Raw genomic sequence first — 13040 nt, 5'->3', positions numbered from 1 at the left:
GCAACCCAGTTAGGGGAAAAGGATCCAAAGGCAGGCAACAGAGTCAGAGACAGTCCCTGCTCCTGCTGTCCTACAAGAAGACCAAGCTGAGCAACTGTTACTTACATGCAGAGGGACTAGTGATCCTCCACCTTCTGAGAGCTTGGCTTATGAGGAATGTGCCTTCACATAGACTTTTAGGGTCTTTCTCCCCCTTCTGGTAAAAGGAACTTCAGACCACAGCAATCAGTGAGTGAGGGAAAATGGGGGCTATTTTGACTACAGTATGTGAAAATAACATCATAGATAGAGTAGGTTCACTCTACAAGTCACTATCTGGAAATTTTTTATTTTCCTAATTTGTTTATAGATTTGGGGTAGAAGCACAAGCACCCTTGGTGTGTATGAGATTTTCAGATCTCACGATAAGCTGTACAATCAAGCATATGATATGCTGTAAATAAATGGCAGGGTGTGTGTGTGTGTGTGTGTGTGTGTGTGTGTGTGTGTGTGACTTTAGCGGATCTGGTGTTCATGTAAGAATGAGAGAAGGGATGAAGAGAAGGGAGAGAGACCAAAGAATTAGAGGATTCATCTCTTACCTGAATTACCTGTTAAAGTCATGATCATCAGAGAAGCAGATTGTGTTCCAATGTTAGTAACAAGTTAGGTTGTATTTGGTGTTAAATAAACACATAGAGTGTTTATAGTGGACAGGGGTGGTTCTATTAGCAGAAAAGACAAAAATAATTTGTGAACTGTAGTAGTATATACTTCTACATCACTTCTTGTACATAATCCCAAATCCTAAGCCATGTGTGTCTGTTAGTATAATTCATGATTCTTTAAATGTCCCACCATCAGTAGTTACAGTTAGAACATTTCTCCTACACACGTGTTCATGGTAGGCATCTCCTTGCTATCTGAGATAATGTAATGAAATTTCCATATTGCTTCTGATGCTAACTAATCTGAATGTATGATGCAGGACAAAAAAAAGGCAAAACAACTATCCCTCTACTGCTAAAGTCACTTACTCGGCCTAGGACATGGATCACTTGTTTTATAGTGTGTTGTTTTTATGATGATAATTAAATTAGCATCATGGTCAAGGGAATCTTGTGGATAAAGTGTAGACACAAACTGTGATAATAAGTAAATGTGATCTCAAAAGGTTTGTTATCAAACACTGAATAGGTAATAGTACCCTTTTAGTGAACCCTGTAAATGCACAGAGGACAGGCAAAAATGATAGGTATTGTTTTGGATGCTGGGGTTACAGTATTGAAAAAAAAACAGAAAGTATTTTTGTTTCTTCCTATAACTTTCATTTAAGTTGAAGATATGTAATACATCAAATTAACATACAATCTATTGATAACAACAGATCAGGGAAGGGCAACAATTACTTGTGTGGAGGGGGGAGGGAGTATTTGAGTGTGTGTTTTTACATGAGATAGTCAGAAAACACATTGTTTAGGACAAAAATGAGGGAATTATCCATGTAGATTTATCAAGTATCACAATATTTCCCACAGTGGAGAACAGGTATTGACTTGGAGGTCAGTGTGGTTGAGACAGGAAGTTGAAGAGCAGAGAGAGATGTGCAAATAAAGAGGGGGAAGGTGATGCAGAATCTTCTGGTTCACCACAGTGTGTTAGACCTTCAAATAACATGGGAGGCACTGGAGAGCTCAGAGCATTACACACAGGTAACAGTAATCCCAGGTGGGTTTTACAAGCAGTATTTCTTGGACATGAATGGAAATTATATCATTTTTAAGACTCCATATAATTTATACTTATTAGTAAATTGATTAGGAACATTGTTTTGTCTTCCAGTCACCTATAACATTGGGTGGCTAAAAGATTAAACATTTTAATTCTACCCAAACTTTGCATAGTATAGAAATTACAAAGTCTTGAAAAAATATAGTGTAATTTTTAAAATCTCCAATGATTTTATGCTGTGGCCAAGGAGACAAATGTGAATCTATACCTAGAATAACTGACTGTAGGATTGGTGAAATTTCTACCTCATGACTTTCTATGGTTCATTGCTTCCATAGAATGCCTTCAATGCCATATATTTGAAAAGATTTACACATTTTCTTCTTATTAATTTAATCAGACTAATTTGATATTGAATTAAGTCATGTTCCTAAGATGAAGGAAGAAATAGGATAATTATTGGAAATTCACAGTTCTAGCAGGTACCTATACATAACCAGAAGAAACACACACACACCAAAAAAAAGATTCTCTCATGATTTTGGCATTGCGCTAGCTGTTCTCTATATTACCAACATCTGGATATCTTTATTAGAGAGAAAACTGGAATTTTACTAATTTCAAATATTGTCTTGATGGTCCCAAATAGCTAAATATGATTCCTAGCCTACTTCAATGAATGGTATTTTGTAGAAGTCTTTATGAATTACAAAATGTCAGGAATGAGAATTAGAAAAACCATCCTGACCAGTCAGAAAGAAAAGACTGCCTATCTAAGGGTGGAACAGGTGGGCAGAGGCACACCTAGGAGTTTCCAGTAACTAGGCACAGTATAGTATGTATAATTAATAGGAAAGACGAGACACTAGAGGTGTTTGAGCAATGGAGTCAAAGCAAAACTGAAATGTGTGCAGCTTGAATTATAGTAATTAGAGTACAATGAATCTAGCCAGTTATTCTCTTGATGCAATAAGCTTTGATTGAATTGATGAGAAAATGTCTAGTCAAGGTAAGAAAAGTAAAGGTGAGCAAGGGGCTGAGATGAGGAAGATTTTTGTGGAGAACAATGTTATAACACTGTTTATAGTGTTACATTGTTTACACTGTTTATGTGGAAATGAAAGATATGGATGCGCCATGTGTTCAAGTCACACTAGCAGGGCAATGCCTGGAGGAAAGGTATTTCTTTCCTGAAATACTAAAATGAACCACAGAAGGGAACAATACAGTACTCATTCTGACTCCAATCACTACTGAGCAATTGTACATTTCATGACAAGTATTTGCTGGATTTTTTTTTAATGCCAAGCACTAGGCACACTTTGAAGAGGAAAATCAGATTCTGCTTTGATCTATCATGTCTCATTTCCTTGTGAAGGAGGCAAATACTAACTTAAAACTTTACTATTTAATGTGTGTGTGTGTGTGTGTGTGTGTGTGTGTGTGTGTGTCTGTATGTGTGTAGTTTTATAACATCCTCCATGTCACAAGTGTGGTAATCTAGGAAGGTGGAAGGTAGATCTGCAAGTCAAAGAACAATAACTTCCTAGAAGAGAAACTGAGATGGCAAGGATAAACCCGATGGTTTGAAACCGTGCATTATCTCTCAGTCATATCACAGCTCTGTGAGATACTGAGATTAGGGAAACTGAGTCTGACTGTGGTGGACCCTTTGGTTGTCTTTTGGATTAGTTAAACACACAATGATTAGATACTAGTGGCTTAAGGGGAGTTACCAGAAGTCACAAACACACACTTCCCACATCGTCCCGTGTGTTGTTCTCTGCTGTATTAGACTCCATAAAAAAGGGAGTTATTCTGTCTTCTATTTGATCTTTGATCCAAAATAAAACTTTTTTCATTACTTAGTTTGTAATATTATGCAGGAACAGATTGACCAAGACAAAAAATTAGTACTGAGAAATGTTAATCTTTCTTTTTTTTTTTTTTCTTGGTTTTTTCGAGACAGGGTTTCTCTGTGTAGTTCTGGCTGTCCTGGAACTCACTCTGTAGACCAGGCTGGCCTCGAACTCAGAAATCAGCCTGCCTCTGCCTCCCAAGTGCTGGGATTAAAGGCGTGTGCCACCACCGCCCGGCGAGAAATGTTAATCTTACTGATGACTCATTGAATGTGTGCAGTGAGGCCAATAGAGGTTATGAGGCAACACCAGATCAAACTAATAAGAGTCTTAGAAGACAAAGACTTACACAGTTTCATAAAAGTTGTGTTTATACATGTAACTACTTTTAAACAAATAAGTAACATGGTTATATTTTTTGAAGGAACTCGCTTGGCAGCACTGAGAGCAATGCATTCATTGAGACTCCAGAGGTCACAGTAAATCACCTAGGAAACACCAGGAGTCTACTTAGTCTTCCGGAGATGTGACCAAAGTGGTGACTCTATGGATGGACAGGAACATTTATTGAAATACCACTGTCAGCAAAGCACTAAGCTAAGTACTAAGATGCAACCTTTGTCTTCAAAGGAATAAAGGCAAAAAGATTCATAAGAAACTTGTTATTTCATCATATAACACAATGGTGAAATAGCATACCTTTCACTCAGAGAATTCCTGGAAGACATTCAACAAATTGTCTTTAGGTTTCCCTAGGGAGCTCTTCTTAATGAACTCCAAGTCTTGTCCCTCCACCCCATTCTAGTTTCCATTGCTCAATCGATGCCATAAGGGGGACACATTGCCATGGGACCAGGTCTGGGTTGATGCCAATTCTTGCCTGCAGTGACAAAATTGTATTCATACCAATTTCTTCTTGATACAAAAGACCCAGGATGAACTGCACTCAGGCTACTGGTTTTATCCTCTTGGGACTGTCCAATGACCCAGAAAAATGGCAGCTCCTCTTTAGCTTCTTTCTTGTTCTATACTTGCTGGGACTTTTAGGGAACCTGCTGCTTCTCTTAACTATTAATGCTGATGTCCACCTCCACACACCCATGTATTTCTTCCTCAGTCAGCTCTCACTCGTGGATCTTTGCATCATCACCACCACAGCCCCGAAAATGCTGGAGACTCTGTGGACTGGAGATGGATCAATCTCATTCTCTGGATGCCTGACTCAGTTGTACTTTTTTGCTGTTTTTGCGGACATGGATAACCTGCTTCTGGCAGTCATGGCTATTGACCGCTATGCTGCTATCTGCCACCCACTGCACTATCCACTTCTCATGACTCCTTGTAGATGTGGGGTTCTGGTCAGTGGGTCATGGGGAGTAACTAATTGTGTGTCTCTGACCCATACTTTGTTGCTCTCTCAGTTATACTTTCATATCAATCAAGAGATTCCTCATTTTTTCTGTGAATTTGGGCCTCTCTTATGGCTTTCCTGCTCAGATACTCGCCTCAATGAAATCCTGATGGTAGTTTTAGTTGGAGTTTTAGGAATCAGTGCACTTCTCTGCATTGTGACTTCTTATGGTTGTATTTTTTATGCTGTGGCTAGGGTTCCATCAGCACAGGGGAAAAGGAAAGCACTGTCCACATGTAGTTCTCACCTCTCTGTAGTCCTCCTTTTCTACAGCACAGTCTTTGCTGCCTACCTGAAGCCCCCATCTAGTTCTCGTTCCTCTGGGGAGGTGGTAGCTGCTGTCATGTATACCTTGGTAACTCCCACTCTGAACCCCTTCATTTATAGTCTGAGAAATAAGGATGTTAAGAGTTCATTGAGAAGCATCCTAAACATAGAGTAGTCTCAGTAATAAGGATCATCTATCAGGAAGGATCACACCCCAACACCATGCAAACTAAGTCAGTTAACACCATGGTTCATGGGAGAATTACAGGATGGCTATGGCTAATCTTCACTGATAACTAAACTGGTTTTGGGATCACCTTGAACACACATCTGAGCATTTATGTGAAGAAGTCTCTGGAGAGATTTCACTGAGGAGGAAAGATTAACTTCGAATGTGTATGGCACTATCTATTCCATAGGATCATCCTGGAATGATAAAGGGAAAAATGAAAAACCAGGCTTACTATATCATTATTCATCTGTTTTTCCTTGTTCATCACAGATGCAATGTAACCTAGGACCCCATCTCCCTTCTGTGCTTCTCTCATCCTGATGTATTGTATTCTTCAAACCATGAGTTAAATGAATCTTTCATTCCTAAATTGATTGGCAGGTATTTTGCCATAGCAACAAGACAAGTAACAAATAAAATGATTTATAGGAAAAAATATGATGTTGGGTTTGTTATTCTTTAATTTGTCTTCTTATACTCATATTCCTGATCCATGAATATCCATTGCAATCACTACAAACATGTGATAATTATTAGAATTCCAGTGGTTTAGTTACAATAGCCCCCTGATATCCTTAAAGGTTTTACTACATTTCCTGTTCCAGAGATCTAGTGAATTTAAGTATTTCAGTCTTTCTCTAATATCCTTCCTCTAGGTGAACGTGGATGCCACTGACAAATCATTTTAAAGGGAGCTTTAGAGTTCACAAACGTTAAATCACAAGTAAGAGATCGGGAAGCTGATGAGTCGAACAATAACCCAGGTCAATAGGAGCAGAATGAGAAACAATATAAATTTATTCTATCTTTTAATGGAGAATATATTATAGATTTCCTTTAGAATAATTTATTGTTGTTGATACTGTTTGTGTCTCTGAATGTGTGTGTGTGTGTGTGTGTGTGTGTGTGTAGAGTTACTTATGACACATCATTTTGTAGGAAACCAAACTGCAAGTTCAACCATCAACTTTGCATGCTCAAACCAAATACACACAATAGGAAAGAACACTTCTAATGTCACACTACAATAAAACAGATGAACATTGATCTAGCTTTGTGATTGTATTGGTGTCTTGTTTCTATTAGTCATTAGCAGAAGTGCTATACAGCAACAGACTACAGAGTGACAACTTAGTACATGTCTTTACAGGGTGAAGATAATCTCAGAGTACTATTTTTGTTGTATTCAGTAAACTATGCAGAGTGATTTACATAATCTTTTAAACTAACATCTGAAAAAATTTTTTTTACTATTTTCTTGCCTCTGGGCAAGAAAACCTAAAGGGGAATCTGAGAAAGAGCATAGTTACTCATCTCAAGCCCATTGTGGGTAAATTTTCAATCAAGACACTGACAGTCCAATAGAAAATCTTCACTGCTCTCCTTCTTAGTTCACATTTCAGTTGGTTTGCAGTAGACACACCTTCTTAGTGCCTGTTGTACCTCCTAGTTGCTCAAGGTATAGATGACAGGGTTGAAGATGGGGGTGACCACTGTGTAGAGCAGGGCAAAGCCTTTGAATAGGAGCTGAGAATGCAAAACAGGGGGCACAGTGTACAAGACCATGAGTGTTCCATAGATTGTGGACACCACAGCCAGGTGAGAGGAACATGTGGAGAAGGCCTTGGTCCTTCTGGCCCCAGAGGGAATTCTCAGCACAGTCACCACAATCTGAGCATAGGAGATCAGAACCAAACCAATGGGGACAGTCAGCAAGATAACAGAAAGGACAAATGTAGTCATCTGGGCCACTCAGGTATCTAAGTAAGCCAGGACCATCAAAGGTAAGAAATCATAGGAAAAGTGATCAACTAGGTTGGGGCCACAGAACCACGGCTGCAACAACTAATCCATCTACCATAAAGCAACAACTAATCCATCTACCATAAAGCCAGACAGCCAGACTGTAAGCACCAACCCCAGGCACCATTGAGGACCCATGAGAAGTGACATAGGGAGTGACAGATTGCTAGGCAATGATCATATACCAGAACACCCAACAGGATATACTCATCTGTATCTAAAGAGCTAAAGGTGAAGAACTGGCTCAAGCAGCCAGCCACTGTAGCTGGACTTTTGGCTACTTTACGGGTTCCTTTTTATACTGCCTTTCTACACCCTTATGCCTTTCAACCCTCCAACACTAGATAGGAGAGAACGAAGAAGGGGAAAGGAGTCTATCCATATTTTTAGACTATTTTCTGCTGATTGGGGGTATTGAGTGTCTTGGAGCAAATTTGATCTTTACTGTGAGGATATCTAATTTCTTCTTGTCTCTTTGTGCAAGACCACTTGACAAATAGCAACAATCTACAACAGCAACCAGCAACCAGCAGCAGTAGCAGGAGGTGTAGATACAGTGGCCCACAGGACTCTCCCATTTATATATCCTTTCAAAAGTGCCCAGAAGAGTCCCCACCTGCAGAAATGAATTGCAGCTGACAAAATCATGGCCCTGCCAAAGCACAAGGCAAATCATAGTCAGCTGCTGTAGACAATCTAAAGTAGCTCCATGCCCAACATCTGGGATTAAAACAAAAACATTTTACTATAACATTTCTATGGCTTTTTTTTAAATAACCAAAATTCTCACTACAAATCATGGGAATGGTATCTGCCTACAGAAAGCCCCCTAATATTTTTGTCACCATGTAGACATGAGCCAGGAAGGCCAGGCTCACCAGGGCTCAGTCCTTGATCCCTTTCTCATCTTAGTCATTCCCTAGGTGGTTTCATCAACGCTCAGGACACTACATACAATTCACATGGCATCATGGTCCAAATCTATTCCTCCCAAGAAGATCAAGTGTAAAGGAAATGACTACATCCAAGCCCATGAAAGATGCAGTGATGTCAAATCCCAGCCACACTCTGTTCTCCAGCCTTCTCCTGAACCACCCACAAAAGACTGAGTCCATTAAACACATGGGGTTTGTCAGTTTTCATGCTTTATTTCCTTTCAAATTTACAAATCTTCCACTTTTAACAACATAAACCACAGCTTATATCCAGAAGGTAAAAAAATAAAGCTATATCTACATCCTCTTTTTCAATAGGGAAGTAAGGGACTGCTCACAGAAACGTAAAGTTCCACAAGGAATGAAGAAGTCCCAAATTGTCCTGTGGTACAGGTGAGAAAGGCACAGGTATGGGGTAGAGAGTCAGTCCTCAGAGTTGATCTGGGCTGCTCATTTTGTCACACTGTGCCGACAGCAGACAGCTTGAGATGTCAACTGCTGAAAGAGAAATTAAGGGACTTGGATTCATAGTAGAGAAAGAGAGATCTGAACACATCCTGTAAGACTCAGTCCCACACAATGCAGTACTTTCATACTGGAGAAGAAAACAGAAGACTTTCAGACTGTTCCCTGGGAGTGGTGATACTGTAAAGAACTCAACTCAAAATGTTCTAGTGCTTAGAGTCCCCATAACTCCATCCTTTCTGTTCCACCACATGCTACAGGTTAAGTCCTGCAAGGTCTTACCTTTCTAGATGGTGAGAGAAGCATCAGAGCCTTAATCTCTGTTCCTGCCTGTAGCAGAACAAATGAGACTTGATCAGACTTCACAAGATGGGCTGGCTATGTTCCCCCATGGGCTCCTGTCTATTCTATCCCATATCAGGGACCATATCCCACCACACTTACTGGCAGTCTGAGTATAACTGATGCATCTTTCCCCTGCGGAAAGAATACAGTGGGTAAGAGGCCAGGAAGACAGCAGGGCCATGAAACTCTATGAAAAGCCTTAATCTTAATCCAAGGGAAGCAACTAGAACCAGGACTGCAGACTCGGACAGACATAAAACATGTGAGATATGAAGGAGTGTAGTAAAGCTGTTTGGAGGGTCTGTTCTCAGTAGGGACCTTCCACTCTGATTATGGCCCTTATTTCCCTTGTTTCCATTCACAGCAGATTGTCAGCACAGAGACTCAGACAAAGTGAGCATTTGTTTGTGATTCTGCTTCCTAGTTTATGTTGCTTACAATGCTACATCAGTGTGACTTTCATTAGTAGTCTGAGTGCTTGTGCACGCAAACATGTATGCTATTAGGGATAAAGTGGATTCTGTGATACATTATGCACCTTAAGTAAACACCTTTTCAAAATATAACTAAATGTCTTTACATGATTCAAAAAATATTTCCTAGAATTATAATTTGTAATTTTGATCTTTTAAGATTTAATTATTCGGGATTTCAATGTAAGTTGTTTAAATTGTGTATACTGAGTCTGTCTGCATGTGGTTGATTCACATCTATAATCTCAGTACTAAGGAAGCAGAAAGAGGAGAATTCCTGGAGTTTCCTGACTAGCTGTTCTAACCAAATTAGTAAAATTGTATCTCAAGAAAATATAGAAAGGATGAAGAAGAGAGACGTACAGTAGTGACCTCTGGCTTACACATACATACACATAAACGTGAACATAAACTCTCACACACACGCATACACACAAGCAAAACACACATGTACACACATACACACAAGTATACATACATATATACATACATATACACACACATATATACATGACTGAACACATAGCTATATTATGCACACAAGCACCTACATCATATACTCATAGATAGACATTAAATTACAATGATAACATAAAATAAATCACTGTGTCATTTGAGATGGTGGGCTCCCAGAGAAGAGGCAGGGACAATTCCACCTAAGACCTGGAGTCCACAAGTGAGGAAGAAGACTCAGGTAACCCTTTTGCTTACCTGCACCCCTCCTTTTGCACATCACAACAGTAATGAGCACACTTTCCAGGAGAACCAGAACAGCAATGATGACCATAACAATGACAGAGGATTGAGAAGATCTTCCTGGGAAAGGAGTGGAGGGTGAGGGTCTTGATCCCCAGTTCTCATCCCTGATCTTGATCTAGGCTCCTTCTTTCCTTGATTCTGTTACCCTTACCCATCCTTACCCCATTTCAGGGCAAGGAGCTCAGGCAGCCCCTCATGGTACACATGGCATGTGTATCTCTGCTCCTCTCCAGAAGGCACCACCACAGCTGCCCACTTCTGGAAGGTTCCATCCCCTGAAGGCCTCGTCTCCACAAGCTCCATGTCCTAGGTCAGGTCCTCCCCATTCAACTGCCAGATCAGGGTGATGTCAGCAGGGTAAAAGCCCAGGGCCCAGCACCTCAGGGTGACATCACCTCCAGGTTTAGGGTGATGGGTCACATGTGCCTTTGGGGGATCTGGGTGGGGACGCATTAAAAATTGAGGATCATGTGAGCACCCTTTGGATGGACAGATTTAGGGTAAAGGAGGGATATAAGCACCATATGGGAGCCTAGATTCAGGGACTTAGAATGATCAATTCTTTGGAATGTTCTACAATCAGAGTCAGTGTACTGGATAGTTTTATGTCAACTTGACACAAGCTAAAGTTATATGAGAGGAGGGAATCTCTGTTATCAAAATAACTCGAAAACATCAGGCTGCAGGCAATCCTGTAAGTCATTTTCTTAAGTGATGGTTGATGCGGTGGGACCCAATTCATTGTAGGTGGTGCCATCACTGGGCTGGTGGTCCTGGGTTCTATAAGAATACAGGCTGAGCAAGCCATATGGTACAAGCCAGGAAGCAACACTCCTCCACATCTTGTAGATCAATGGTTTGACTTTCTGTCCTGACTTCCTTCAAAGATGAACAGTGCTGGAAGGGTAAGCCAAACAAACCCTTTCTTCCCCAACTTGCTTTTGGTCATGCTGTTTCTTTGTAGCAATAGAAATCCTAAGATAGAATCAAGTAGGAGTCTTCAGATTTCTCATCTCTGATCCCTACTGGGTTGAGCTAAAAGACTCATCAGCATCAGTGGAGTGTGACCTCCAAAGACATTGGGGGTGGGCAGAGAACCAGCCCTGAAAGAGGCCATGGTTCACAATGAGCTGCAGACTGAATGGAAGTGCTTTGTTGCTTATCTCAGGAAGTTTTCTCCTTCCATCCTGGGACAGACTCAACTGTTCTGAACTTAAGGTCAGCCCTGGGGACAGTCACTCTCTGATGATGGATCAGGAAAGACTTCCTCCTCCATATGCAGTATTCCAGTTGATTCATTATTTTCTCCCTCCCCAGGCAACAAGGACCTCATTTGTATGGTTGAGGAGATATCTTTGCTTTCTAAAAGTGGTTCCCAGTTGTGCCTCATACCTGTTCGCTGAAGAGTCTCTTTTCCATTCCGCAGGAATCTGTGGAGTAGCTCCAAGCACTCTCCCTCCACATAGGCCCTGAAGTACTCTGCTGCACAATCTAACTCTAACTTGCTCTTCATGATCTGACCCACCACTTCTGCTGCAGTCCAGGAACTCAGGTCCTCATTCAGGGTGATGTAATCTGAGCCATCATATGCAGCCTGATATTGTGCTCCAAGAAGGTGCATGTCTGGCTCTATCTCGCAGGCCTGGGGTCACTCACCGTCTTGACTCTGGTCCTCTGTGCAATGTCTTTGACCTTGAGTTTCAGCTCCTCCCAATATTCTGGTCCTTCCTTCTCCATCCAAGGTGCACGTGGCTCCATCCTCGGAATCTCCTCAATGCTATCACAGCGTTGAAACTGCATGTCGTCCACCTATCCAACAGAAATGTACTGGGGCTCCCCACAGCCCGGCCATGACAGGACAGTGTGAAAATAGCGCAGTGAATGTGGGCCTGGGGGCGGCGCAGGATTACATCAGAACCCTTCTCTGATAACCCTGGGCCAGGGCTCAGAGCGGTGGGGTTGGAGTAGGGCAGGGCGCGGAGCTCAGGACCCGGTGGAGAAGCGATTCGGAGGGTCTGGTCCCGATGCCCTTACTTCTCCCCACAGAGCTTATTTCCTTCCGGACTCCTGAACTTACCAGTACCGGTTTGGGTAACAGCCAGAACGACCACCACCATCTCCAGGAGAGCACAGTTCTTTGCGGACCCCATCCTTCCCGTGGTAGCCCTGATTCGAGTATCTAGGTTCCTGCCACCCAATTACAATGAGAACTGAGGAAGCGTCAATAGTGTCCATGCAAAAGTACCCAACAAAGTTTGAGTTTCAGAGAAGTGAAACCTCAGAGGGGGAATCTCCAATGCTGGGTTTTCCCCTCCTTTGACTCTCACCAGGAATGGTCAAACCTGGAACCTGGTCTTGCTCTTGACCTCTGTTCTCCTACACTGAGTACTTAATGTCACGTTTCCTAGAACACTTTTAACATTCCAGGATTAATATGTTCTCTAAAACAAAACATTTTTTGTTTAACTGTTTTATGTGCACTGATGTTTTGCTTATATATATGTTTGTGCACCTCGTGAGTGCCCAGTGCCACCAGAGGCTAAAAGTGGGCATCTGACACCCTGGAACTGGTGTTACTGGTCCTATTAATTGCCACATGAGTGCTGGAAATAAAACCCAGGTCCTCTGGCAGACTCCGTGGAAAACTTTTATGGGTTAGGTCTGCCAATAATTATCACATTTGGAAGTTAGAAGTGTTTAGGTGTTTAGGTCCTACTTGGGGGGAGCACACTTATAAACACAGTCTCCAGGACAGGTGGCCATAGGAGCTTTGGAAGGAGT

General features: G+C 41.5%; 1 protein-coding gene and 2 pseudogenes across 1 annotated transcript; 1 reads left to right on the top strand and 2 right to left on the bottom strand.

Annotated features, from left to right (window-relative positions):
* Nucleotides 1-4504: 4504 nt before the first annotated feature.
* On the top strand, nt 4505-5422 carry LOC114637233 (olfactory receptor 24-like). Its single transcript, XM_028785458.1, has one exon. It carries the CDS (start codon nt 4505-4507, stop codon nt 5420-5422), a length of 918 nt encoding a protein of 305 aa, XP_028641291.1.
* A 1449-nt stretch (nt 5423-6871) lies between these two features.
* Nucleotides 6872-8425, bottom strand: LOC114637247 (annotated as a pseudogene).
* Nucleotides 8411-12409, bottom strand: LOC114637217 (annotated as a pseudogene).
* Nucleotides 12410-13040: the final 631 nt, after the last annotated feature.

This window comes from Grammomys surdaster, unplaced genomic scaffold (genome assembly GCF_004785775.1).
Source record: "Grammomys surdaster isolate TR1022 unplaced genomic scaffold, NIH_TR_1.0 125231, whole genome shotgun sequence".
In the NCBI taxonomy this organism is placed as follows: Eukaryota; Metazoa; Chordata; class Mammalia; order Rodentia; family Muridae; genus Grammomys; species Grammomys surdaster.
This window is presented reverse-complemented; position numbering and strand designations above follow the sequence as displayed.